At 39.6% G+C, this 25,465-nt stretch overlaps 1 protein-coding gene across 1 annotated transcript in view; it reads right to left on the reverse strand.

Moving 5' to 3' along the window:
* SAMD3 (sterile alpha motif domain containing 3) overlaps nt 1–14,531 on the reverse strand; it is a 34,357-nt gene extending 19,826 nt beyond the window's left edge. Inside the window, exons 1-5 of the mRNA XM_041424032.1 lie at nt 14,435–14,531; nt 13,524–13,713; nt 9,572–9,679; nt 2,198–2,383; nt 1,806–1,890 (exon numbers count right to left, since the gene is read on the reverse strand). Of these exons, the coding sequence (XP_041279966.1) occupies nt 1,806–1,890; nt 2,198–2,383; nt 9,572–9,679; nt 13,524–13,713; nt 14,435–14,513 (648 nt within the window). The 5' untranslated portion in view covers nt 14,514–14,531. The remainder of the gene's footprint in view (nt 1–1,805; nt 1,891–2,197; nt 2,384–9,571; nt 9,680–13,523; nt 13,714–14,434) is intronic.
* Nucleotides 14,532–25,465: the final 10,934 nt, after the last annotated feature.

Consider the following 25,465-nt stretch of genomic DNA (forward strand, 5'->3'; position numbering starts at 1 on the left):
GGTATTCTAAATAATCCCCAATAACTTTATTGCACTACCATTACTGGAAACCATTATTCTCAGAGGCCAGCCTGGCTGAATTGCCATGTTTGGTGTCTCCCATTCTCCAGCCTTACAAGACACAAAAAGGAGGTGGTTATTCCTCCCTTCCAAATGTTGACACCAAAACCACATTATATGAACTGCCTCCCCAGAAGTTTATCTATAAATGCTACTTAAAGAATGTAACTAGCATTTTTTGCTTGAAATATTACTCTCGTGCTAGTTTTCCTTTTTTACATTTATCTATCAGTCCCCTTTTCCTCTGAATTTTATTGATGGTTGATTTCTTAAATGTTTTCAAAGTATTATTTTAAAAACTGTAATAATAACAACAACTGTTCAATTACTATAGATAAAAAAACTTAAAGATATTCAAAACCTCTCAGTAATCAATATTTTACATCTTACATTTTTTATAGTCCCTTAATAGCTGGAGGAGTTTTAAAAGAAAAGTCTACAAAAATATTGCTTTTATTTTTTTTAATTGCTGAAGATCCTTCCAAGGAAAAAATAGAAAGATTGTTTGTTGTCATTTTTTTTTTGCTGTTCATTTACTTCTTAAAGATATATTCAATTCAATTTTACTGCAAGTCTTGTGATAAGTAGGTGTGCATGTATTGTAGGGTTTGTTCTGAGCTGTTACTGTTGTAACACACAACTGTCTCAGATCAAGAAAAAATATGTTTATGATCAAGAAGGAAGAACAGAATGTCTAACAGTAGGCCAAATAAAAAATACTAATTCATTCTCACACTCTCCTCCAAACTTAAGAATGCAGGTATGCACCTTTTGTGCAGTTTTTCCTCTCTCAACATAGGCAATGGAGAGGGGCTGGATCAGAAGGTGGAAGACTAGCAATATCGCAAACTGCTAATTCCAGCTTCCTGCTTACTTATATGCAGCTACTGCCAGAATGCTTTCTAGTAAGAAAGGGGGGAAAGATCAAAAGATAAAGAACAACCACTCTGAAATCTCTAACATAACTTCTGCCAGTATCAATTCTGCAATCCATGTGGCAAGTAATGACTATTTCCCAAAGAACAGAGTTATAAGTAGTTTCACACAGCCTATCGTCCTTCTGCAATTAAAGCCCTTTGAAAACCTAGCTTAAGAATCTCTGTTTAAAAACAGTTTTTAAAAGTTAAGGGCTGTAAAATTGTCTTTGGAACAAGCTGAATATCATTCCAGCTCCTTGTCACAGAGGGAGCCAGATGATGCCACAGCATTACTCAGGACCCTGCCCAAGGACCACCACTGGGATATTCAGAGAGGTATCCTGATTAAAAATGAGGACAGGCTGTTTCTCTCTTGTCCTATTGCTCCCTCTCATCTCTTTGAGATGTGTTTGTTTTCTTTAGTCCCTTCCCTTCAACAATGCCTGGGCTCAGGGGAGAACTAGAATAGTTACCCTTAAGCCTCAACTTTTTTTTTTATTCCCAAAATTATTTTGCTTTCTACAGTAAGATGTTAGATATATATTTATATATATAAAAGCTAACAGTCCCCACTGAGGCTCACAAGCTTTTACAAGATGGTATAAAAGTATCACATTGCAAAGCAATGATGTGAAGTGAAAAGGTGACCACTGCCCTCCAAGACCACAGACAGACATTCTGGTTCACAAGTAAAAAAATGTAGTTCAAATTTAAATCATCTCCTTCCACTGCTTTCTGCAGAGCCAGCATATAAGACATTGATATTGATTTCCTCTGAACTAGATTATTTTCTTGCAATTGATTGTGGGAAAAGCCCACAATACTTACAAAGCCATTCCCATCTTCATCAAGGAATGGGTACGCCTGGAGCAGAGCATTGACAACAATGTTATACTGCTGACTGTTCGGATACCTGCGCAAGCAAGACGGAGACAGAAAAGAAATACTTGGTTTTCTAGACAGCATTAAACACTGGAGTCTATACTTATCTAGATTAAATTATTTCTGACTATTTCTTAGGCAATTAATTGCCCTCCAGATAAGAAAGGGCACAGCTTAAAGGCTTACATGAAATCTTTCTATTGGTTTCAGTAGGTGTCAGGCCCTTAGCCTCTTTTATTTAAGCAAATATATTAGAGAATAGTTTTACATCCATTTGAAAATTTATGTCTGCAGACAACAGGTAATGCCCCCAAATAAATTTAATCATGTTTACTTACAGTGATCCTTCCAGGTATTTTGTCATGTCTGCTTGTAAAAATTCAATAATTCTTATTCTTGTACTGTGATCAGGGCATTTTTTTTCTGCTAATATGCATTTGATATCGTAAGGAAAATCTGGAAAAACATAAGAACTTGTCCACTGCAACATCTTGTGTCTCACAAAAAATGATTTCAGGTTTTTTCTGTAAAAGAAGATATTGTATCATCACCATCACATCTTTCTTCTATGGAAATGCAGGCAGGAAGGAAAGATAAGTACATGGGAAAAAGCAACACAAGGGAAAGTTATTGCTATAGAAATTCAAGGCCTGCTGTCATTGTTTCTGCATAAAGAACACCTAAAAAAGCAGTGATCAATACACAGAGTTAAAAAGTAGATGTCAAATATGGAATGTTACAACCCGCAGACAGTAAGAGATGCTTCCTAACTGAAAGCAGAAGTCAGTGGGGGCTTGCTACTGTTGCAAAACACCTTTTTCTGTCTTCATTTATGTTTCCTCTCTAGTAAAACAAACAGATTAATTGAATAAAATACTATACATGACATTATTTAAGGCTGTCCTCCCACAGGGGAAGGCAAGGAAGGGATGAAGGCAGTTATCAGCTCATGGCAACAAAGCAGACACAGCCCAGCAGCTCCTGTCACAAGAACACTATGACCACTATTTACAGAAGTCGCATCCCAGCTGGCGTGAGCCTGAGTCAGGTTATCACCACCGGCTGCCCAAACCCTAATTCTGAAAGAACACAGGGAAAAGTGGGTCCCAACAGCCTGATACAGTCTCAATACCATCTTGAGCAGGTTGGTCTATCAACCTTTCTGACCTGCTTATGCTGCCACACCACCTTGGCATTTTTTAACATATCTTGTGGGCTATCAAAACTTTATATCCCTGATATAACTGCACCAATGCCAGCCCTACCACGAATGGCAGTGCAGTGCTGAGGAAAAAAAATATATAGCTTCAGTACTGCATTCTGCTCCCAACATCAGTAGAAGTACTCACAGCACTACCATTCCCCCACGCAAAACAGGCACAAAATGGTCAGGGCTGCTGTCTTTTCAAGCTCACCAGATTTCATGGGACACAGATGGTTACCAGCAGATGCAAAGTGGAGTGAAGTTCTGTTTGTATTTTGCAGCCTCAAAAGAAAGCAAAGTTGTGCAGGAAGTGACAACATATAGACACATTCAGGTCCTTTTTTGGTGATAAATTAATATACAAATAGAAAAGAAAACCCAACTTAGATTCTGAAATCACTTGGAAATCCCTCCAAGAAAGTGCGGATGTTTGATTCAGCATCAGTGAGCAACTCTGCAGCCTTAAGTTTGCACCCTGTACCTTCACCAATTTCCCTGATGGAAGCGATGTAGCGCACAGGCTGCAAGTTACTACATAATGTTTTCAACATGCTACCACTCAAAATAGCTCAAAAGTGGACAGAAGTTTAAAATTTACAGTATATTTCATCTAAGCAGCACTGAAATTCCTTTTGTTGGTAATACCACTGAAGCCAAAAAGCCATTTCAAAAAGTGGAGGGGTTTATAGCAGGTTCCATTTGGGGATGGACTACATTCAGTCACCTGAGAAAATAAAATTTTCTTGCAGTTAGGATGGCTAATAATCAGGGAATCATGGCAACTCTCCCATCCACCAGTCCCTTCACACTTGTCATGGCAACAAAAATACTCTAGGTTTCACTTCTCTTCATTTACCTTACCTAACACAAAATAATTCTTTGCTCACCAAACAAGATCCAAAAATTCCTCTGGTCTCCACAGTGCATGAGATTAAATATTTTACTAGTTTTAGCTGGACTCATGGCTGTTGGGAAATCATGTTAAACATGTGCTGTAATATTCCACAATGAAATACAAGCTTGTTTGAAAAGAGACAACTCCACATAAACTTTATCCTCAGAAATGCTCACATGCAAACTTGCTTAATTAAAAGAACAGTTCAGTTCAGCTGTAATGCTGTCCTCTACAATCAAGGAAGGTTTTGGCTCTACACATAAATCCCAGTGCACGTACAGTTTTGAGATTTGGGTACAAATACATGTAGCCCGTTTCTGGTCATACATCTTCTAGCTAACCTGAGGCAGAAATTAGATCAAAATCTTGAAACTGCAAAAAAAATCTCGTAAGAATCTCAAAATCTCAAGTTCCATCTTTTCCTGTCTCTCAGTTCTTGAGACTTTTGATTCTACAGCAAAATCAATCCAATGGCTAGCTAAGGCAAAATTTCAGTACCCTTCTCTCTCTGCTGTCACATGTCTGACTTACACCCCTTTCTCACTGGTACTAGGAATCATGCAGCAAGTTACAAGGAGCTACACTGACAAAGTTATTCTTTTAATTTCGTTTTCTCACAGTTCAGATCCCCAAAATGACTTCTCATGAGGTGAAACAAACACCAATTCAGATGAAGCAAGCTGGTCCCTCTATGCTTAGCTGTAAGGAACTGTATCCTAAGAAGCACCTCCTCAGCAAGGAGACAGCTATTCACAGAGCTTTTACCACTCAGCTTTTGTAGATTGCCACTTTAATGTGCTCAGTCACAGTCCTGTCTCACACAGCTATTTCCTTCTTTGTCTCCATTGTAACCTTACTCTGCTCATGCTTACCTTACATGCTCATGTTTACTGAGACATGAAGCTATAAACGTTATTTTGGGAGGAGCCATTTGTCTTCTTCAGATGGAAAAATACCTCAAAGCAAACCAGCCAACCAAACAAAAAAAAACAAACATCAAAAAACCTCACAAAGAGCCCTCAAAGACCCATCTATTTGAATTTATATAACTCCTAGCATCCCTAATCCCAGGGAATACTTTGTTTTACTGCCAAAAAGACAGAGTTACACATTTGCAGTGTCACCCAGACCATTCAGTGATGATTTTAGATTACACTGGAGAGAAGAGTGGGGAGTAAGCAGCATCATCTCTCCAAGTTCAGTTCCATGCAATATCATACAGACACACAGAGCCACCTGCGTCAGCTGCAACAAGTCAGTAAAAATAATCTTGGTATCAATAAGACAACTCAATCAGCCTAGCTGTGTAAAGTGCCATAGTGACCTAGAAACAAGATCAAATACGAGACAATAATAAAACTTTAATTTTTTTAAGCTTCTTGAGCATACTGGCAAGAAGGATCAGTTTCCTGCATGTATTTACTTCATTTAGAGGAAAATGTGATTTAAAGGCCAACTGAGCACACATATAAACGTGCTGTGTGGCACAAGCTCTTATTGTCTGCCAAAGTCTATGAGTCAGGCACTCATTGCTATATCTTGCATCAGCTCAGATCCCATTTAGTCAGAGGACATGGCAGTTAAGAAGAAATTTGCTGACATCAATGGGTTGTTCCCCTTTTGGTATATCCACATAAAACTCAGCATATAGGTGAAGTCTCAACAGATTCCCATTATTCACAAATAAAGGTTTAACCTTTCACATGTCTACATCACACATCAGCAAGAGACTCTGGTCTGAAGGTTTGTAGTCAGGAAGAAAGTCCATGTCAACAGATCCAACGGAAAAACAGAGGAGAAAACAAGGAACTTGCAGATGGGAAAGAAAGGAAAAGTCTTCAACTGTAAAAAGCCATTCCATTTCCCTAACACATGCTTTCAATTTTATGATAACATTTAAGGTTGCAAAGGCTATTTCCATCAAAAGGAAGAAATTATGACAGAAGATGAAATAGCAAAAGAACTTTTGTTCTTCTCAATAGTCAGAAAAAAAGGGCTCTATTTTTCTATTCTCAATTCTGATATCTGTGCCTGAATGATCCTCATGCCATTCTCTTTTAGTGCTTCATTGTAATTTCCAACTTTTGAGCACAAAGTTTCCCAGTTATTCCCTCAAGCCTGGGATTTGCAGTCTACGTAGTGCTTGATGATGTCTTATATTTTTTAGTTCCCACTAAACATAAGGACAGGTATCCTTTAGACTGAAAAAGAAGTTACCCACAGCACTGTTAACTTCAGCAAGGCGGGGATGTGGGATCTGTGAGATGTGCCAAAGCTGACCGTTTCCCAGAGCAGCTCCCACTTCAGCTTCCCCTGCAATACCCCTTCTATAGAAAGCATCATGTTCAATATGACCACAAAGTTACAGACAAAATTAATCTGCTTCCAAAAAAGTTTGCGAGATGCAGACACAACTTTCTTCTAGAGGGAGTTCAGGCTTTTTGACAGTCTGAGGAGCTACATCACAGAAGGGAAGGCTTTGCACTTTCGCCTTATGCAAGGGCAGCAGCTGTAGGTTACAGAAAGGGGGAAAAATGCTCCTTAGGGAATCTGACTGACAAAATCGCCAGTTAAATCCAGCCATTTAAAAGAAACAGGGTTTATTGTGTTCACCCTATAAGATATGTTATATTGTATCTAAAGAATTTTATGGGTTTTTAGAATTATTGTTGTGCTGCTGTTACGACTTTGCTAGACCTTAATAAGGCAATGCAATTAGTGTCTTCTGCAAGTCATTTGTAAGACTTGCTCATTTCTGGTGTGGAAAAGACATAGCAATTTTTTTTTTTCCTCTGAAAACTTCTGTGGAAGACTCACAGCACCATGTCAATAAATTCAGCTCTGATGACCTGAGGTGCTCCAAAACCATGAGTCCTGTTGTCTTGACTTTCAAAACACTGAGGCAACAAGAACAGACAATAGCTATTATTATGAGTCTTCTAGGTCTTTTAGGTTAGTATCCTTCTGCAATAACAGAGACATGAAATGCTGACAAAAAAAAAAAAAGTGGCAGAAATTCTTGCATCCACATACATTAAAAACCTAAATTTAAAGCATCTCCCCCAAGCCCTGAACAAACACTCACAAACAAGACAGGTTTACCGAAGATGCAATAACAATTGGAGTGAAATTATCAGAAATCATAAAAATGAAACTGTTTTTCTGATATGTTATACTAAAAGTACAATCCAACAGCACCTGAAATCTGTATTTCTGAACAAAATAGACAGGCAGTACTTCTCTCCTACTATTGACCACTGTCAAAGACTTAACATGTTTTTTTTTAAAGTCTTGCTTTTGATGTCCTTATGAGCTAACTGAAAAAAAGATCATCAGAATTATTTCCAGTATATGTGATAATATCAAGAATAAGTTCTTTGCTTAGAAATTAAGAAAATCTTAAGCTATACATTAAAAAGGAAATGAATGATCCATGCAGGCCATCATGGCCATCTTAGAGATGGATGCTAAATTTGTAGGGGCAAAGGTAAAGGTAATTGCAAATCTTCCAGTTTGTTGTCCCTGCTGTCAGCTCAAATTTATGCCGGCACCAGCACCAATATTCTGTCAATGCTGGAAACAGCTTTATCGGTATATGAACACTTAGCAGGCCCAGGTTTAGCTGAGCACTCACCACATCTTCCAAACTCACAGTAAATAGGGAAGGTCAAACCTGTTGAGGCTGGCTGGAAGATCTGTTATCCTGCTTGTGCTCTGAGCAAATTACTCTAAGGCATTGAGACAGTAAACCTGTTACACAGCACTCAAGAACTACAGAACATGTTTTTATAGAAAAAATAAATGTACAAATAAACATGTTCCAGGACATTACTCTTGAGGGAAAACAGCTGGACCATCATAGTGGAAACAGTGGAAAAGGGATACATTAGGGATGTCATTTTGCTAAGCAAATATGTTGAGGAAAGGCAGACAACATATAAACCAACCAATAAAAGGTTGGTTTTCCACAGCAGTATCAGGTATTTACAAATAATAAAAGCCTCTGTCTTAGCAACAAGATAAACCCCAGGCTGTCAGGAGCCATAAAACTGCTAGTACTCCAGTACAGAAAAGCAGGACTATGGGAAATGTACTTATTGAATTGTCTTCTGTGTCTATCTTACTGTCTTCACAGACAGGCACTGCTTCAAGATTAATCTTCTTGGGAGATTAACAAAAAGATGGGCTGGGTTTACTTCTATCATTGTGTAAAAGCATTATTCTATTGCAGTAGGTTGCAAACCTCATCCCGTTTTATGTATGCCCAATTTCAATACAAGAAAAATTATACAATTCCTTCATCCACTTAGTCTTTATTTTTGTGTTTAAAGAATTTTCTTTGATATTTTGGTAATATTTAGTAATATAGAAGAGTGTACAATTGTTAGGACTACCTACACAGGAAACACAGAGAAACTTGGAGCTAATTCACCAGCATTAATAAACCATAAGAGCATCCACTAATTCACTTCCAGCAAAATCATACAGTTACTGAAGCTGTGGCTCCGTGAATCTTCTGGGAAAACAAAACCAAAGCCAAAAAAAAAAAAAACCAACACCACAGACAAATTAAAACAAACACAAACAAAAAAAACAACGAAAAAACTTTTTCTTTTCAGATTGGATGAAATGAACGAGGAGACAGAGGCTGTAAGTATAATCCTGGCCAAGTAACAATAATTTAAACTGTGCATTGTGCAATGGTTACTCTGATTTACACAACCCATTTAAAACTCTTTATACCACAAAAGGCAAATTAATTAAAAATAAGCATCCTTTAGAAGCACAGGCTAAATATTGCAGGATCATATTAGTGGTTTATTCCAAGAGTAAAAGTGATTTGGGTTTGTTTCTTTGATAACAATGCTGACAGGACCTTTGGAGTTTTTGGAATATTCTTTTAAAAACAGAAGTACCAGGACTTTTAAAAGCATTAAATCATATCTGCGGGGGAGAATGGCTGGGGGAGAAGTTGTAGCAGGTGGAAATAAAGGGGGATAATGATAAGCACACAAACCTTTGGAAACACAAAAATAATTGCCTTGAAAGAGGAACAGTGCTCTCTTTCAACAGTGACTGCCCATCTCAAAGAAGAAAATCATGGGCAGGAAAAAAAAAAGAAAAAAACACATCACATTGTCTTGCCTCCAGTTTCTAGGCAGGCTTATTTTGATAACCAAGGAAAATGAGTGTGCAAATGGAATCAGCATGCCTACCTTCTCAAGTGCTATATTTAAAATGCCTCAAGCACACAATTTATTGAATAGCCATATTCCACTGTGTAATGACTAATTTGTCAGACTGCTGTTGAAAACACCTCTGTAAAATATGATTTTCAGAAATCAGATAAATAAAGACAAACCTGTATCTTGCCCTCTGCATGAGGTAACATGAAACAGTAAGCAAGGACTGAGGATGGAATCACACCATCAGGCTATTTCATTCAGTCAAACAAATTTCTGTTCTTGTTGTTTTCTAAATACACCTGGATATACCAGAACCTGATCTCCAGTAATTAAGATCATTTTTTGTAAAGTATAAATGAAGCAAGATGAAGTGTTTATGTAATTTTCAAAAGGTAAAGAAAATTTAATGAATATATCATAAACTCACTTTTGCTTTAGCACTCTATGATCAATTAGTCCTTTTTCATTTTCAGCTGAACACAGATACTTGTGCTCCACAGGACCAGAAGAATTTGATGTCTGTCTGTCAGTAGCCCTGAAAGAAAAAAAGAACAAAAATCACTCTCAGGTCTTGTGCAGCTTATAGAAAAGAAGATGTTCAGGGTTCTAAAATAGCAGTGGCAGAAAGAGAAAAGGAGAAAAATCAACATATCAAATATGTCATGGTTTTACATGCTCATTTCTCTTAATTTCTCAGTTCAATTATCAAACTCTGACAAATTATAAGGAAAAATGTAGAAAGTTCTGCCTGCTTATATTCTAATTGCTACACAGTTACAGATCCCAAGAAAATCAGCCTTCTCAGAGTTGCAGGGTAACATCCATCTTCATAACCTTGCATTCTCAAATTTCTGGGAAAAACTAACCACTGTAACACGTAAGGGGTGGGCAGAAAGAGCTAATTACACTGCATTTCAATACATTTCTATTTAACAAGAATCTTGAAAAGTTGTTTTTTCTGGAGGGTAAGTCAAGTCAAAGCTTCAAGTCAGTTTTGCATTATTCCAGCCACTCTAGAAGATCTCCAAATGCTTCCTGATCTTACAGTCCACTGTTCCTGGCCATTTGCTCCAGCTCATCACTCGCAACAAAAACTCTAGATACCCACTTTGCTATGAGCCAGTCCACTACTTTCCATTTGACCTTTGTGTCTACTTCTCTCCCTCCTCATATTCTTGTTTTGGTAGATGTGTTGGTGGAAGCCAACATCAGCAGTTCTACCCCGATCTGGGGGAAAGGCAGAGCTAAGATAGGGGATACTGTTATGCTGCCAAGAATTCATGGCAATCATAAACCACTTTTTTTTCCTGACCTCATCTCTTCAGAGCACCTGAACTCTAAAGATGCTCTAGAAACTGTTCCAGCCTCAGTTGCACTCAACACACAAAAGATTGTTATTGGAAATGGCATTAATCATTTAATGATTTGTCATTATTATAAGGGGAGTTTTGTCATACTTATAAGGGGAGTTCTCCCTTTACATGAAATAATATATTTCAGCCATGCAGTTAAACAAAACAACAACAAAAAAAAAACCCCTTAGTATATTCTCTGTGTGGCTCTTAGAAACAATTGATTGTGAAAGTGGAAGGCAACTTAATATTTTCCAGGTAATATCTATGTGTGAGCTCCTCATACACACATCAGCAGTTTCTACTGTGTGACTGTGAGCAGTTCCACTGAACCAGTCACAGGATGCTATTTCCATGTCCTAACCCAAACTGCTGGAGATGTAAGCCACATTCTAATTAGCCAAATCTATTTCTTCCACACAGAAAGTGTTCACCTATTGCACTCCAAATTCCATGTCCAGCCAAGGGACATGGGAGAGAGGTCAGCACAATTCACACACAGTCACAGGATGAGCCAAGGACACCAGGATAAAGAGGTGGCAGCCAGGAGTGCACCAAAAAGCACTGGGGATAGCATTTGTATGAGAAATACAACAGGGAAATGCTGCTGATAGCTCTAGGAAGCTCCACAGTGACTTCAGCTGACCCAAAAAGAGGCTGTGATGATGATCCTTTCTTTCCTGACCTAAGCAATGCCCTTTCCACGCTGTCACTGGTCCTGCCAGGGCGAGCAGGTTCTGGGAACTGAGAAATAATTCTGCAAAACAGAAAAGATGGTCGGCTTTCACCTGGGCTCAAGCACTGCATGATAGGAGCCAGGAGCATGTAAACTCAGATTTCACCATTGTTCTCTGGCACCACAGGGAGACCACACACCCAGCTGTAGATGTTGCTAACTGCAAACCTTAACACGGTTTCTCTACTCACTGCAATTCAGCCTAACATCAGGGAGCAATGCAGGAAATGTGAGTTCACATATACTGTGAACTATCAGAACTATGAATTATATTTGTTCAAAACAGTGTCTCATACACTTAAGTCATGAGTCCTTGAACTAGATCAAAAGAAATAATTCTTATAGGATTTCGTTCAAGATATACCAAACAGACAAAAAAAATTTTGAACTACGTCACCAAGAAAAGCACTGCAGTGTTAAGAGCCACAGCTAGCTGCATGTAAGGATACAACTTTAAGTTTTGTAACAAAATATTCTTTTCACTATAAGTGCTTTTCCATAAAGATGCACAGAATATATTGACTTTTTACTCATCCTAAAATACATGACTGAATGCATCTTAAACTTGCTTGGATTTTATTCTGTCTTTCTTGCTGACACAAAAAATATTTCAGGAACAGCAGCTTATTTACTCAACTTCCCTGTAAAGAGAAGGATACCAGCAGCTTATTTTCCAGGAAGGAGACAAGGTAGAGAAAGATTTTAATGTAAATTATAGTCACTAACATTTGATATTTTAAGCATTTAAGATTTTTTTTTGAGTCTGCAGAATTTCACAGCAAAACTGCTGTACTCATGCTACTGCAACTGTGTGCTCTTTACGGGACAGCATGACTTGACCTGCAAGAGCTGAGAAGCACATGGGAAACAGTCACACCTGAGACAATCTATCCAAACACCCCTGACAAAGTCAGAAAGCTAAATATCCAAAGGAACATTCTAACTGCCCTAAACATAAGGACATGTCTTCTTCTGAACCCCCTGCTGAAATCACGGTATATCCAGCACACTTTGGATGAAGTACAATATACACAGTAGCCTTCTTCACAGCAGACACCTCTACCCCTAAAGAAGCAGCTTCCTATAAATCAGATAGGCAGGCCCTTGGTGCAGAGAACTGAGACTGGCTGTGATTGCATACTTCAGGCCTGTGATAAATCTTACATGCAGTGATTTGGTCTTCTTCCTGCAATCCCCTTCTCTCCAATGGTGCAGGAGCATTTACCTCAGGAGTTTCACAAATACTTCCACAAGGACAAGAGGATGTATCTCCCTGTGCAGTTTAGTTCTGCTCCTGAGCTCGAATTGTTTGGAAGTAACTCAGTTATCACGCTTTTGTCTGGGCTGTTAATCACCTCAGAGTGCACAACCTGGACTCCTTTTGGATGAAGGCAAATGCTCTGCAGTTCTAATCCTCTGGGATTAATCCTACTGTGACTAATGCAGCCTTAGTGCTAGAGTCCTTTCTTTTGAAAAGAAATGCATTTTGGATCTATGGCAAGCTTCTCTCTACAGCCAGGATTCTTGGGTTTTAAAGGGTCCACTTAGAGGTCAGGATCTCTCTCCTCAGCCAAGATATTCAGAAAAACATAACCCTGGAAGACTTACAATAGATTAGAATGGAGGTAAAGGAAGGGAGAATCAACAAACCCCTCATCCAAATACCCCCAAGGAAAACACCCCACAAACTCTGCCCCCTTCTCCTGCCCCTAAGAAACCCAAAACAGACAAAGAAAACCTGTTCCACCAAGAGCCAGAACATAATGATTTATGACCATCTGGAATCTGTTTTCTAAAAATCTATCTAGTTTCACAATAAATTTCAATAATCCCACAGTGGGATTATTAAATGCTTACATCTGGACCAAATCCAGAGTTTCCTTTGATAAACTGACTTTCAATACACCTGTGACAAATATCTCTGGTTAAATCATTATTTTACACCAAGACTTGCAAGCATTTAAAAGTAAGTTCTTCAAAAGCTTAATATAGTAAACAGAGAAAACCTTAGCTGTAATGAAAGTTTGACAGCGCTTCATCCAAGTGAAAACTAGGTCCTAGAACTGGATACAAAGGAAGTTTAAATTAACTAATGGCGTGACTCAGAAATGTTGATGCCCTGTTTAAAACCACAAGGTAAGAACCTGATTTTACATTTCACACTTGCTACAGATACTCAGAATATAAAAACCAGGTACAAATGAAGAGCTAGTAAATTCTGGTTTTAAAATGCCAATGAAAGAACACAACTATACCCAGACTGATATTTGCTGTGCCATGAACAAACTCACCCACTGATTACTTCTGGAAATTTTTGAGAAGCTGTTTCACAACAGTATGTAAGGGATTCTAGCCCACTCTTCTGTTGCTGGTATTTTTTAATCAGGTCCATCAGCACTGCCTGGTGCCCAATCTTCTTCACCAGCTGCTGCACCATACGATCATTAAGAGCCAGAAGGGCTGCTCCACTTATTTCTTCTTCTGCAGATTGAAGGGGATAAAATCATTACTGTAAAATAGCTTTATAATTATAGTTACATTCTCTATGCCTAAAAACATGATGATGGAAGATGGGTCAAAGGGAAGGATGGTTTGTACTGCTGGCAGTCATCTTCAGCTGCCACCATCCTTTCCCAAGCAGTGCCAGGAGACCTAATCACTGGCCAGATATCTTCCCCTGACAGAGCCAAGTCTGAAACACACAGAAGCAGAGGTGACAATTTTAATGCTTTAAATCAGGCCTTGCTTGAATCACAGGAGACTCTTACTTGCTGATGAAGGAAATAAAGCTTTTTAACAGAGTACACAAGAAATAGGCTGTTCACATTACAGTTTCTTGTGCACTCTTCTGTAGAGACATAAAACATTTACACACTACATTTGCATTATTTCAAAAGATTTCTACAACATAAAATAGGCCCTTTTAGGACTTTTAAACTGCCAGCTCTGATTCGAGGTGGGTCTATTCATATACAGGCTTAATCTCGTCCCCCAGGATTTCTCAGACTTTGTAACAAATCTGTATACTTATGTTGATTTATCAAATCTATGTCAGTTCTCACCCTAATAATTTCTATAAAAGTCTGAGGTTAGCATATACACACATGCCCCAAACCAAAACAAGGTAGGCAGTGCCAATAAAATGCATAGCAAGATATACTAAACGAACAGCACCACCCCCCCAAACCATAAAAATGCTTACCACGGAACTTAGGAACTAGTTCTCCTAAATTTCTCTGTTTCAACCAGTTGCAGACTTGCTCAACTGACCAACTTTCCATCTTCAGTTGTTTCAATGCTAAATTTCCCTCTGAAATGAAAACGGGATTACTTTTGTGCTGAGCTCTAAGCCAAACTCCAACATTTCATAGCAAAAAATGCACTTAGCAAATAATATATCTACATGCTCTGAATAAAAATAGTGCAAAATAATCCAGCTAATGCCTGTTGTAAGTGACGGTTTTCTTGGATCCCTTTCCTCACCTCCTTTCCTGTCTCTGGCTTCCCTCTGTTCTGAGGCAGCCTCATTCCTTATAAAACAAGACCTGCTCCGGTACCATTAACACCCAGGTTTCCACACAGAGAAGAAAAAGGTGTGAAATTCATCACCACCATCAGGCTCATCAGGAAATGGCTGACATTTTACAGAAGGAAAAAAAAAACACCAAACCACCCCACCACCAGATAAGAGTCTGTCACATCCATGCTTACAGTCAATCAAGCACCTTAACCCTCTCTGCGCCGCCTGGCAGAGCAGGTACCCAGCAAACACTTAACCCTGAATTACCAACAGCTAGGGACAAGAAAGGTGAAAGCGAGGAGACTGTTCCTGCTGTTATTTGCTGGCTCCTTTCTCCAGGCTCCAGTGGTACCTGGGAGGATGCAGCAGGCGCCCTGGGAAGGCAGAGTCTCTGCGGCAGCCGGGACGGGCGCATCCACCCTCTGGATGAATCCTGCACATACTGTGTGCCCCCTGCCTGAAGGACTCACTCGGCTGACGAGGGGGGCTAACACACCCCAAAACCACCAGCGACCTCCCCAGAGGAAGATTACTTGTAAAAGCACATCTCGTTCCACACCGCAAACTTCCCAGCAGCAGCAAACTCTCTCTGAGGGAATTTTGTAATTATTGTGTTTTAGCTCCACTAACTAAAGGAGCACCAAGTGCTCCATGATGATGCTCGCAATCCACAATAAAACAACACTATTGGAGACAGTTTTTCAGACAAGTATATGAGTGTTGGTCAAACATTTCCTTCCATATCCTGAGTCTGCAGCAAACTCCAGGCTAACATAAGGACTCACCCTCACAAACCTCATCAGCGCCTGTGCTCAAATGAAAAGGGGGAAAAAAAAAAAAAAGAAAAAACCTCCTTGAATAAAAAAAATTTCCATTTTCATCCCTCAGCAGCAGAGACCCTCCAAAAGACATACACTTCAGCCTACACTCTTATGCCTGTCGACTTCAGCAGCTTAGAAGGGTTAAGTTTAAGGGGAATGCCTTTCTGAATTACATGAGTGGGTTTAATTTGATGTGACAACAGTAGCCATACAACTCCTCCCCCAGGCTAAGCAACAAGAACAGGGTGTGAAAAGTCATTATTTGTTGAGAACTCTGGTGTAAATTAAAAATCACACCTTTCTGTCACACTTCTTACTTCCTTGCAAAGAGTAGGGCAGAAAAAGAAGTCTCCAAAAACTTGAAAGATAAAACCGAGTGCAAAGCGGAAAGATACTTCCCTTATCAACCAAGGAGTGTAAAAGGAGAGAGATACATTAAAATGTTGGAAAGGTCACTTCTTCACCCTAATGAAAGACTAACGCCCTAGAACTATTCTTCTAAAGCAGACAGACAGATACCAACACTTCAAAAAGTGTCAAGCAAACTCTAGCCATGCCCAGCAATGTGCATATCTAGCCCTGGGTGGCTAATTCTACAGCAAAATGGCCACTTGCACATGGAAATGCAGGCTGCACACTTTATTGAGGGAAGTGATGATAGCTAAGAGGCTGGTGTTTAAAAAAAAAAAAATCAGATTATACACATTAAGGGTCATGAAAGATCAGTACTTGTAAATGCTTCTCAAAAGTGATTTCAGTTACTTGCATCTGCTATTGATAAAGCAACCAGAAAAAGAGCACACCAGTCTTCTATCAGTTTTATGGAGACAAAAAGGACTGAGCACAGATGCTGATATTTGTCCTCATTAATGATTCTATTTATTACAGTAACATCAAAAGACTATCCAACAAAGGGTTGTCTGTGTTGAGTGTGGTGAAACCTGTGAATATTTATATTTCTCAATCAAGTCTTATAAGTCAGAACAACAAAACCCCAATAACAGTAACATTTTAGAGAGCAATTTACAGCATAACTTAAGTCAAATTCAGAACAGTTCTAGACTGTGAGTGATCTCTGTTTGTTAGTGATATAGCCAATCACTGGGACCCATTTCTTCACACACCTGGGGTCAATAACTATAATTAGGATTTAACTAGCCCTGGCTAATGAAATTAAGTAATGAAATCAATGAAAATTACTTTTCCCTAGAATGTGACAGAACAACACTTGTATTTACTATAAAATTCTTCAAAACTGAAGGATAAAAATCTCAGGGTTTAATCAGATCAGGCTAAAGACCTATCAGTGGTACAGATTTCAGCTCACATAGTTGGTTACACAATAGCAAGAGATGGGGATCCGGACCAGCATGCCTGTTCTGGCAGATGCACATGCACCAAATTATTCCACAGCTGCCATAATCTTGAAGTGACACTTCTAAATGAATAAGCCAATATATCAAAACACTTGAAACATGATGAGCAAGTTATTATGTTTACCTGTGAAAGAGCCTATGGCACCATAGACTACAAATAGCACAACTTTTGACAGGCCTCTATGAGGTTTTCACCAATGCCAGAGTTATAGTTGATTTTAGCACATTTTAGTACTAAAGGAATGTGTAATGCATGTGATGTGTGCACATCTACACATCACAGCTGTGTGGCACATTTTGTAAAGGGCCAGGTCTCAAAGTTACAAGTGTGATGAGTAGGAGTTCATGCATACCAAAGATATAAGCAAAGTATCCCATGTGCAATTTTATGCTCTCTTAATTTGGTTTCATCTCCAAATGCACTACAAAGACTTTATTATTTTCTTTCCACTTACTACCAACATATTCTTTGAAACAATTAAAAATACATTCAAACAAATGTATTCAAGACAGAATATGTAATCTCGGATCCAGTGCTGAATTATCATGAAAAGAATATCAGTTGTCCACAAAACCTTTTTAGTAACATATAGGGAAAAGGCTCTGAGGTAGCACTTCTGTCACCTTCCCCATCCCTTGGAGAAAACGCTGACAACATATTGCTGTCATTTATCAGGAGTTTATGCTAGCAGGAACCATAGTGCAGAGATGCCTGAAAGAAAGGGGAAAAAAATCCCAATATCAGTGAAGGAGCAAATCTTAAAGCTGACATACCAGTTCTCATTTCTGTGCTACTGTAGAGGAAGACATAAACACCTGCAAGACAAGAAGAGATGCAAACGTACAGAAGATGCAAGAGAAAACCTATATCACCTAGGAGAAAGGCTGTATGAGAAGATGTAGGAAGAAAACAAGCACATCCATTAGTCAGCTGTAGATAAAGAGAAACAAGCCAGACAAACCTTTTAAAATTTGATCAGAGCTAAGGGAAATTTCAAGGGCTCTGAACATGCCCATCCATTGAGCTTATCAAGTAAACAAATTCCCCTGCAAGAATTAACTGTGAAAATTATTATAAGAAATAATATACTTCCTTAATACATGTGCTTTTGATTAAATATGCCATTTCTAATATTCAAGTTTTTGCTATATGAACTTTAACAATATTTTCATCTGTACTATCTGCAGTACTACTGGAAAAATGAGTTGTCCCGCTTCAACAGCAAGATTCAACACAAGAACCAAGTTCTCTGTATTACAAGTGTGCAAGTTATTTGGCAATTTGAAAGGAAGAAAGTTAATTTGATTGCGATTTAATAGTAATGTAAATGAAACTCCATTCTTGCTATCATGGGCAACAGTGCATAAAGGATGAAATAAAATACTTGGCTGTAAATGCCTCGGGTTTTTTTCTTTTCCAGAAAACCTTCTGGAAATTAAGGCCCTATAAAATCAAAACATTTTATATTATCCTTTTGTCATGGTTTGACCCTGGCCCAACACCAGGCACCCACAAGTCGCTCTGTCACCCTTTCCTGCAACAGCTGGGCCAAGGAGAGAAAAAAAGAGGAATAAAGACTTCATGAGTTGAGATAAGGATCAGGAGAAAAAAAAACCACTTCAACAGCAAAACAGGCTCAACCTAAGGTTGCAAAGTGAATTTATGACTAACAGAATCTGAGGAGGATAATGAGAAGTAAAATAAGCCCTTAAAACGCCTTTTCTCACCCAGCCTCTCCCTCCTTCCCATTGACAGTGCAGTGAGACAGGGCATGGGGGTTTGGTCAGTTCATCACCAAGATTTTCTTCTGCTGCTCCAGGAGAGGAGCCCTTCCCCTGTGAGGTCCCTCCCACGGCAGACAGTTCTCTGTGAACTTCTCCTGTGGGTCCACTTTCCATGAGTAGCTGCCCTACCATACCTGCTGCAATGTGAACTCCCCCTCACAGGCAGTCAGTCCTCCCAAAACTGCTGTGACATGGGGCTCTCTTTCCACGGGGTGCAGTCCTCCAAGGACAGCCTGCTCCAACCTGGAAGCAGGGCCCTCTCTCCAGTGGGTCTCTCACAGCCTCCTACAGGCATCCACCCGCTCCAGCATGGGCTGCAGGTGGATCTCTGCATCCTCCATGGATCCCCAGGGGCTGCAGGGGCACAGCTGCTTCACCATGGTCTCACAAGGGCCTGCAGAGGAATTTCAGCTCCGGCACCTGGAGCACCTCCTCCCCCTCTTTCTCCACTGTCCTTGGTGTCTCCATGTTTCCCTTACATGTTCTCACCACTTCCTCTTCCATGACTAGCAGAAACACCTGTGACTTTGTTTTGATTTCCTTCTTAAATATGCCACCACAGAGGCGTTACCAGCCTCTCACTGTCCCGCCCTTGGCCAGCCCCACCTCCAGGATTGGCTCTGCTGGACACAGCTGCTTCCAGCAGCTTCCCACAGGAGCCATCTTTGTGGCCCGCTTGCTCCCAAAAGCCAGGCCCTGCAAAACCAGTACACCTTTAAGAAAATTGTGGCAAATAAAAATACAATGTTACTGGACAGTGAGAACAGTAAAAAAATCAAGTAAAGGTTAAAAATGTATGAATCACAAGAATGAAATGTCACGTACCAAAAAGAAAGCAATCAGACTGAAGATGTTCAGTATGACACAGACACTGCTCCAGAAGACTAAACAAAAAAATAATTAATCTTGTAAGTGATATCATGATGACTTTTCTCCCCAAAGTACAAATTTCTCACCAGGGCCATGAGTACTGTGTTGATCATGTCGCTGCTTGCTGGCTTACCAGAGGACTCCAGCTCTTGTCTCTGGGCAATACCGAAACCTTGGGCAGTGCAATTCCCCGCTAGCCTGAACTGGCAGTCATGATCCAGCCCTCTTCTCTGCAGCCATTCATGTGGTCATGCAATCAGCAGTGCAGGCTGAAATGAAAACATGAGGTTTTGGTGGGTTTTGGATGGATACCAGTGTCTTTAACCAACTCACTGGCCAACTGTGTGAAAATAGATGGTGGAATCATATCTCCAGATTTATCATGGTGTACACTGGTACTTGTTTCAATGGATTGGAATAGTGAAGATTTCTATCTTAATTGAGCACTGGTTTGTAAAGTTAGGCCAGAAACCCATACTGTGAGTAGTAACTGGTTTGCCTCCAAAAGACATTGAGACATGTACCTATCTCCTTTCTCTCAAATCATTTTGCTTGAATTATGCTGGCTCTGCTTCTTGAAAGGTTCTCTTTTAAGTACCTCTTGAAAGGTTACTCTTCAAGCTTTTCTAGTAAATAAGGCTAGTAAGATGTGGAATACTCAAGCGAGGCTCCTCTAATTGCTGCGAAGGATGGACGCAAAGTTCTATTATTTGCTTGCTCTGCTCTTGATTTAGAACCACAATCCAGTTCAGAGAGCTGAACCAGCAGTCAGTTGTAGTGACCTTACAAAAAACATGTAATGCTAAGTGAAAATAACAATTTACCAAGTCTGTTCTGATGGAAAATGCTTAGTGACATTTTATAAGTGGTTCAACTGGCAGATCCTCAAAGGTGCTAATGTTCAACAAAGCTGCATTCTGTTGTTCCCAAGGGATGGATACAGAAACCTTTTCAGCCTGGGCAACATCTAGAAAGTGATGCATGTCCTTAACTGAGTCTGTGTAGCTGGACTATGACATAAGTTGGGGCTCCCATGTGGATACGTGGCATTTACATGTTTTTCCTATGAGTAAGATCTACACAGTTCTTACACCTTCAATACACAAAAGGTGTTATAAAATTTCACTCGAATTTTGTTCACACGCTTTAATTGCTCTTATTATATATTACGTCTTGTACTCAAAGTTAGATTTTTCAGCCATGTTTTGTCAATGTAAGATATTGTCAAGCAGTGATTCAGTGATGCTCCAAGTCAAGACTGTGCCTGTTGCTGAGAAGGGTCTTGGCCAGTCTCTGAGAAATATACCATCATCACGTACAGCCCCATGTCTGAGACATCCCAGCCTCAAAAAGACCTACAAGCCAAATCCAGAAATGTTTATCAGTCAGGAGAGAAACAAGAACCTCAACAAAATTTTTAAATTCTCCTGCCATTCAATCAGTAGGATGAATCAGCTAGGCAGAGGAGTGAGAGTTACTAGGAGGTCATTCAAGCAAATCCTGAAATGAGCAAAGTGCCCCTGTTGGTAACCACAGGTGCCTGTGTACAATCAGCTTCGGCCCAGAGGCCACTTCTTAGATGGTCATGGTGAGACTGAGGGATACGGAACGAGGTCTGACCTGCTCAAGCAAAGGCACCTTTGGGTTTTGCTTGGCTTGTGCTGGAGACAAACAGTTGTGGGCTGACTGGGGGCATGGCCATCTCTCCTATGCTCACTCTTCCCTCCCCCTGCAGCAAACTGGGCAAGACACCCCTGGGCAGGACAAGTCATGCACCTCCTGGTAAGAGATGCTGAATTCTTTTAGGAATCACTGACTTGTGGAGTGGAGCACCACTGCAAAGCAGTGCCTGATGTCACCCAGCACTTCTGGATTGCTGTTTTAGCAGACTGAGAATTGCTGAATCATATGTTACTAACCACTGACAATACTCCTTCAGTTTATTCATCACATAAATATGAATAGGATGATTAATAATTAAGTTTTAATACATTTCACAATGCACATTTTTTGGTTTGTATGATTCATTAAAGAATGACAGTTCCAGACAGTCACAGATTTTTGTGTTAAGGCATTATGTTGGTGTATGAAGCCAGGTGAGGTGGGTGTAATTGAGCTAGATGGTAAAACCAAACAGGCTGTCTCATAGGCCTGTTTTATACACTAGAAGCAACAGTTTAATCAATTTAGCATCCATTGGTTCAGACTCTTTTTGTTCAAGGCGTTCTCAAGGATGACCTAAGTAATGTAGTATTAATTAAAAAAATATATCCCCACACGGTAAATGCATTTATTTAGTTCATTGATATTTACGGCATGCACAGCCCATTTCTTACAACATACCACACTAAACCAGTGATTTCTACCCACTGCCTCAGTGCTGCTGTCTCCTCATCATATCCAGATGAAGAAGTCACGTAACCACTCCACATCTGATACAGAATGTTAGTTGAAACCATGAATGGAAAGATAATCAATAATGTCTACCTACAGAATGGCAATAGGAAACTGGAAAGCTTGAATATCTGTAAATTCCTGTTTTGTTGGGATGATATATAATCATGACATAAGTAAAAAGATTCAAAGGCCACTTAAGAGGACTGCTTCCTCCTGATTTTTGGCTCAATTCCAGCTATGCAAATGTATGATGCTGTGAAGAAAACCCCACTCCAAAAAACCCACATGTGTATAAACATTTGTTCTAGTGACAAGGGTGTAAGTTTTCTGGTCTAAGGATCTAGCAAGATTGTATCCTTAGTCAGTATATCAATTAGAGAGCCTACATTCTTGTGGATGGCTGTAATTTGTGCTTTTCAGGACTTCTGAATTATTTATATGAAGAGGAACCTCCCAGTTTCACTGTGAGTCACCTCAGAGCCTCTTGGTTAGTACAGAGGACACATGAAACTGCTTTTAAATCCTTGCTTCAGATTAGGCAGAGCAGGGATTTGGGAGTATGCCTTAAACCTTCAGACCACCACCCATTACAAAATGGGGTGGGATTGTTGTTTGGAGGGGAGGACATGTCAGGAGTGATATATCAGAAAAGGAGCGATCTCAGCTTAAACACCTTCTCCAGGAGAGGGGCCAGAGTGAGGATTTCAAGGGCAAGTAAAGATCTTTCTACAGGTTGAAGATACTGTGTATTAAAGCAGCCATATCACAGTTGTGCTACACTTCTATGGTGCATTAAGGAAGTTAAACTTCTTTTCTGAAAGCACTTAAAGAAATCTGCTTTGTGATTCACTCTAAGCAGTTACAATATACGTGGGAAAAATGTAAGTTTGCCAATTGAGCTTTGTTTCACTCATTTTGTGGCTCCTAAACCTACACATTTTATAAATAAATATTTTCTGACTGTAGGTCTTGTTTACATTGCAGGCAGTCAGACTGAAGCAATGCAACATCAAAAGAGTTGAGAAATTCTTCTGCATGTGTCTAAAGTAAAGTGCTATCATTTCACTGTTAGAAGGCCAATAATTTCAAGCAATTGCATGCCCCAAACAGCCACATACATTGTATGTTATTTGTATTTGCTTATACACTGGCTGAAGATGAGAAAACATATTGTGGTCTACATGGTTCATCAGTCAGGGTGTAGAGACATGACTCAGTGAGGCATGAGAATTATGACACTGATTATATGGAAGATTTTGATAAGATTTATTGCTCCTGCAGTAGCTAAATATTGCCAATACAGTACATAATACATAAAACAAACAGGTCTAAAGTGTTATAATAGAAACAGGTTTGGCTGGAAACATACAGGGTTACAGGCTTTGGCCTTAGAGAATGCACAACTGCAAAGCGTCAAAGTACCAGTGGAGCTACTTTAGGGTTTTATCTCTACGTGACTTAGTGCTTTTACTCACTTGGTAAGAATTTGGCTTAAAATATCTATTGAACTGGTGACCAACGTAAATAATGATGTAAACAAACAGCCATTTTGGAAAGAGCTGCCCTGATGTGAAGCATGATCTCCAGCTGGAAAGCTGTCAAACCTCAGCTGTTTGGGTACTCCTGTAGACTAGTTTAGCTAAGCAGGAGTACCTTCAATTACCATTGGCTGTTTGTCACAATGAGCCTGACTGAAACTTCAGATGCTGAGTGAGTCTTTGTCATGGTTAGAGATGCACTGCTCTCTGTATTTGCAGCAGTTCTTACAAATCGTATTGGTAGAAATGTCTGGTAAGGCCTGAATGGGAGAAAGTAGGTTTTCCTGCAGGTTAGCCTTGCCTTTGAGATTCTCCAGATATTTAATTTCATTTATGTCTTATTGATCCCAGAGTCCTGGGCAATGGCTATAACTGTGGTTTCTCTGTTCTTCTGAGGCTGATTTTGCTGCTGCTGTTCACTCACGCTCAGTCTTCTGAAAACTGGGTGTTCATCAGATCCAAATTCAGTGCAGAAAAGATTCAGCCTATCATGGGTCTCCACTTACATGTCTGCAGTGCAAATGACTGGGGCAGTCACTCTGGCCATCAGTGCTTCAGCCACATCTTACGGCTGCTTGGCAACTTGTTACTCCCTGGTCTCAGTCAGTGGAAGAGAATGTATTCATGGCCACTTTAATATAAAGTCAGGGCTGAAATCCTCCTACAGCATTTACCTCAGACTCCAGCGAGCAGACAGGTTTCATTACCATTTTGATGTGGATGAGATAGTCTTTCAGCAATAGGTAAGGGGTGAAGGGGGAAGCCAGCATTACTAGGCAACTTGAATTATTTCAGTCTCTGGCATTTGGAATTTCTCACATTACACTTGCAAATCTTGTCTTCCTTATAAGTGCAGACAGATGTTTCTTTTTCATATCTTCTTGCCTAAGTGTGGTTAGGAGTTTAGACTCTCTAATAACACCCTCAAAGTCTCTGGTCATCCTCCTGTCACAGCATGAGGTCTGGGTTTCTGCAGTGCTGGAGCTCAGATGTCTCATCAGAGCTTATGCCAGTCCAGTACTGTGCAAGGCTGTTTCTAGAGCACAGCACAGGACAAGTTTGGGGGTTTTTTCCCCACTGAAAATCTGACCACCTCAGGATTGCTTTGTCCTTCTTATGCCCTGTTCTACATCAGCTAAGGGTTGTTTGTGATCTTAATTGCCAGAGATACACAGATATTTAGATTAGATGGCTGAATGAATCTTTAGTCTTAAAGGGCTAAAAATAATCAATGTGGACCATTATTACTTGTGTAATTAAAATATTTAATCAAGGCAATCAAAGGGTAGCATAGTGACTACTAAATGAAGTTTCAAATGCTACCATATAACAATACGTCTATCACTCTTGTCGTATAATTTTAAAAAATGTCTGTAGAGATACATATTATCAATGATATTGTCAATTTTGTTTCACAAATATGATTGCAAATCTAATTTCACTGAGAGGAAATGATGAGCTATATTTATAGTTTTGACTCTTAGGATCTCTTGAAATTAAAGTCTTGTCACCAAACTGCTCCAATGAGATTAACAGTTTTTCACCAATTCCTTAATAATGCATGTCCCTGCTAGGATAGCAAATTAGGAAAGAAGCCACAGCTAATTCTGCATCACTTAAAAGACACTGACCTATAAACTTGGTTAATTTAAGAACTGTTTTACAATCACCTCATGCTTCTTTGCTGTACAGACAGCAAATTTCAGAAAACAGACCCCTGAATATACCTCCAGCTGCCTGTGTTTGTGTGTGTGTGCAATGTTGTTATATCATCTTATTTACAGTAGGAGTTTTTGGAAATAACTGGCTATTTTTCCCCATTTGGAAGAATAAAGCAAAAATAATTGTATTGTTGGTTTTGATTAAATCAAAGAGTGACTAAACTTTATAGAATTTTGGCATGGTAAAAAGTATCACAGAACACTG

Source organism: Onychostruthus taczanowskii, unplaced genomic scaffold (assembly GCF_017590055.1).
Source record: "Onychostruthus taczanowskii isolate IOZ18803 unplaced genomic scaffold, ASM1759005v1 scaffold8, whole genome shotgun sequence".
Classification (NCBI taxonomy): domain Eukaryota; kingdom Metazoa; phylum Chordata; class Aves; order Passeriformes; family Passeridae; genus Onychostruthus; species Onychostruthus taczanowskii.